General features: G+C 37.1%; 1 protein-coding gene across 1 annotated transcript; it reads left to right on the top strand.

Annotated features, from left to right (window-relative positions):
• The first annotated feature begins 1,562 nt into the window (after positions 1-1,562).
• LOC137083106 (extracellular superoxide dismutase [Cu-Zn]-like) lies at positions 1,563-3,525 on the top strand. Its single transcript, XM_067448815.1, has 2 exons — positions 1,563-1,716; positions 2,750-3,525. The coding sequence occupies exon 2, from the start codon at positions 2,765-2,767 to the stop codon at positions 3,437-3,439; it is 675 nt and encodes a 224-aa protein (XP_067304916.1). The 5' UTR covers positions 1,563-1,716; positions 2,750-2,764; the 3' UTR covers positions 3,440-3,525.
• The last annotated feature ends 534 nt before the right edge of the window (positions 3,526-4,059 follow it).

Genomic DNA, 4,059 nt, shown 5'->3' with positions numbered 1-4,059 from the left:
ACCTTATGGTGAATTGCTCCCTTTCATAGCTAGCACAAAATAAATGATGTTTACCATAATGCAAAACAAGAAAGACACGACAAAAAAAACTCTGTAGTTCCCTCACGCCACCTTTAAAAGCCCCAACATCGGCCATTGAAGCCTCTTTTTTTTCTGTAGCCACTCCAAAGGGTGAAGACTTTTTGTATTTTACAACGAGTGAATCTCCAGTTCGCATTGTTGATTGTCGTTTGAACCTTTTTGGATCCGCCATGAAATTGATAAGTTCAACTATATCAAGTGATGTGAGAAAAGGCTATAGATCTCCACCTCCACATCCTCACGATGTGATGTGTGCCTATACTAGCCCGGACACCTTCTTTATGTGTACAGATGTGACAATGGGTGCGTTTACATGCACGTTCTTAAGCCGATTATGCCCAATAAGCCGACAATGAACATGGTCATGTAAACGCGGTAACCCATTTTCTTTTATCAGAGTAATGTCATAAACGGCGTATTAAGCATAAACCGGTCGGGACAGGTAGTTTTCTTCCTCTTACCTCGATTTCGCGCTGCATATAAACGCATTAACCTGCTTTCTGTCGGCTTATTGAAGTGCGCATGTGTGATAGGTAAGAAAAACGCAAACTTAGAGCAGATTTACATGCATCCAGACAGAGTGAGCTAGCGTTTTGCATGAAATAAAGACATATATCACAAAGGCAGACTCGTTTAAGACCCAGAAAATTGTAAAGAGGTGTTCTCTCTTCTCATGCAGCAGAAGTAGCCTAGAAGAGGTTCAGTCAAAACACTGCCTCTGTAACTGCATGAGGGATAATATGAGCCGTAAATCTTCCGCTGACACTGCACACACAACTTGATCTTGACCCTTAAGAAACTTTAATTAATGACAAATCTGCTTCAAATTTACTTAAATTAAATGAATTGCTAATTAGAACACTGAAATAAAATGTTCAGGGTGCTCAAATACTATAAAACCATGAATATAAATAATTGGGAATCATGTTTTTAAAACAAAATATTTATCATTTATCTATTATACATTTTACGTTTCTGTCTTGCTGCCAGCCAATCACTGCACTGCTGATCGTGGTTTTGAGTATTGATGCATCTGCCCTCTTCAGGGAACACAAGAACTTGCAGTGATCTTAGATAACTTAATGTGGATATTCCAATCCACAAAATCATTTGAGAACCAAATTATCCAGAGATCAGTTATCACGATGAGAGGATCTGTCAAATCATCTCAGACGTATTAAGCGAGGTACGAAGAACGGACCCTGAGCAAATGTATGTATTGTTATTTTATCATGATATTTTCCTCACTTCCAACTGTTGCTTTACCCCTTCTAGCCACTACTCTGCTTCTCTGTTTTAATTTCTGTGGCAGAATTACAGCGCCACATACTGGTCTGGCATGTAAACTGCATCGTTTTGACTGGCTTTGTGTGGATGTGGCCTGAGTGCACAGGCCAACAAAAGGGAGCTAAATGAGACGCAGGTGACCTTAATTAGTGACTAAAAGGCACACTCTAGTAAACAATTTGAGTTAACATGGTTAACCTGTAGCTCCACATGAGTTGCCCATCAATAATACAAAGTTTGATTGCAAAGGGAATGCTCTCTTAAACCCAGTTCAGGACTGCTCACAGTAATCTTATGACTGCAATATTCAGTCTGCACACAGTTTGAGGACAACATTCCAGTCATACGGTAATGTACCTTTGCTGCTTTTACAAAAAACAAAAAAAATTGTTTAATCAAAAACATACATTTTGTCTTTTAGTTTACTTATCCTTGTGAAAAAAGTACACTTTGACATGCTTTTAAAAAGAGTATGCATTATGCGCTGCAAAAAATATGAGCTTCTTACTTACTGATTTTTGTCTCGTTTCTAGTCTAAATATCTATTTAATCAAGATGCATTTAAGTAAAATGACATAAGATACTTTTCATTGTTTTCTTAAAAATAAAATCAAACTTGAGTGTTTTTGCTTGAAACAAGCAAAACTATCTGCAAATAAGGTGAGAAATACTTCTCATTTAATTCTTGTTTATATCCCAAACAGAAATATTATTTTTCTCATTCCATTGGCAGATAATTTGTATTTTATTATTTAAAATTCTTTATCTGTAATTTCATATTAAATTGTCTCATCTGAAATCTGGTTAATTTGTACTGCTGAATTTACTGAAATTTTACTGTGCATTTATGGTAAACTAAAGTACTTTAATTCCTATTGAAGTGTTTATGTTGTGTATTTAAAAATGCGACTGTATAAATAATGGTGGTGCAATTTATTAGATTTTAAATATAGCAACTTGTGTTTAATATTAAATAACATGTGTCAGATCAAATTATGTACTTTTAGTCAACGCAACAAAATAACTGTACTTTAAAGTAAAACCCATACTTTGACATTATTGCACTGCACTTATTACGTGTTCTTGACTTAAAACATGCTTATGAACGTGTACTGTATGTACACTTAAGTAGTTTTATTTAAATGTTATTATCTGCAAGTAGACCTTTTTAAATGATACTTTCAAGATTTGAAGTGCATAAGAGCACATTCAATACAATTAAACACTTCTTTTTTTCACAAGGGTAAAAAAAATACAATTTCTTTTGTGGTTTTCCTTTGCAAACGTCTAATCTCAAAGCTCGCTGAAGCGGAGCTCTGAATTTTATTCTAACATTCTTAACAAAATGGCATGATTTCACTGAATCCACTCTTCATTGTAGGCTTTAAAGATCAACATGGAGAAACTCATTCTAAAATTCCCTCTGATATTGCTGGTGCTGCATATACGAGGAGGAGAGTTCTCTGACAATCCAGTTCCTTTGCTTGTCGAGGCTCCAATGCCGGAAGTTGTGGAGTTCAACAACACAATCTACGCCACTTGTGAAGTCACTCCTGTCCCCAATTTACCACGTAGCCAGCCAAAGATCTCTGGGCAAGTCCTTTTTAAGCAGCTCTACCCCAATGGACCTTTAGAAGTGAAACTAAACCTCCGTGGTTTGCCTACCATTGATCATCAATCTCGAGCCATCCACATCCATCAGTATGGAGACCTCAGTCAAGGCAGCGTCAGTGTTGGTCCTCATTACAATCCGCAGGACGTTGACCACCCTAGTCATCCTGGAGACCTGGGCAACTTTCTTTCCGTGCAAGGAGTTATAAGGCATTTCCTGACGCTCCCGGAGGCCAAGCTCTTTGGGGCTCACTCCATTCTGGGACGTGCGGTGGTGGTTCATGAGAAGGAGGATGATCTGGGAATGGGGTCAGATGAGGAGAGTAAACGCAGTGGGAATGCTGGGGAGGGAATTGCTGTCTGCGTGATTGGCATTACTAATCCAAGTCTGTGGCAGAAAACTGAACTGCTCCCCCGAAGACGTGGAGGAAGGGTCCGTAAGTCAAAGATGAGAGTCTGATGTGGTGGAAGAGCTATAATGGCAATCCTGTATAAGTTTTGTCTATATCAGTGTCCTAAATAAAGTAATGTTTAAATACCCTGAAATTCCCTAGATTTATTGCCATTACAAATCCTATTTAACCCTTCTGCATCCCTTGGGATGTTTTCTTCTACTGTGGAGTGGTTTTGAGTCTTAATTTGGCCATAACGTTCTGTTTCAGCAAATGGAATGAGTTTTGGTGACAAATCTTTTTACACATTTTGGGAAAATGCTTTGAAAATTTTCACAAACTCAACGATACACTGTGGGCAAATTCACTACCCTTTCGTTACCCTCGTGGCTGAAAACAGACACTAAATTAAACTGCTATAAAGTGTAACAGATTTTTTCTTTTTTGCATTAATCTATTTATCAACCTCGGTCCTGATCAAAACTACTAATTTTTTTTTTTTTTTTTAAATCAGGATTAACTCCTTAATTGTCAATTTCAAAAATGGATGTCATTGATTTTGGGGGAAAACACACTGACTTTTTTTTGTAAAACCCAATTACGTTTTATATAAAAATTTGTTATTTAAACCTGGACATGTCAAAGATTAGAAAAAACAATTGGCTTTGCTGCATTTAGTTTTTGTGCA

Source organism: Pseudorasbora parva, chromosome 1, assembly GCF_024679245.1.
Source record: "Pseudorasbora parva isolate DD20220531a chromosome 1, ASM2467924v1, whole genome shotgun sequence".
In the NCBI taxonomy this organism is placed as follows: domain Eukaryota; kingdom Metazoa; phylum Chordata; class Actinopteri; order Cypriniformes; family Gobionidae; genus Pseudorasbora; species Pseudorasbora parva.
Note: the sequence above shows the minus strand (reverse complement) of the source record. Positions and strands in the feature narration are given on the sequence as shown.

What these genes read in the sequence shown, in the direction of transcription:
- LOC137083106 (XM_067448815.1), top strand. Translation starts at nt 2,765, where the DNA reads ATGGAGAAACTCATTCTAAAATTCCCTCTGATATTGCTGGTGCTGCAT.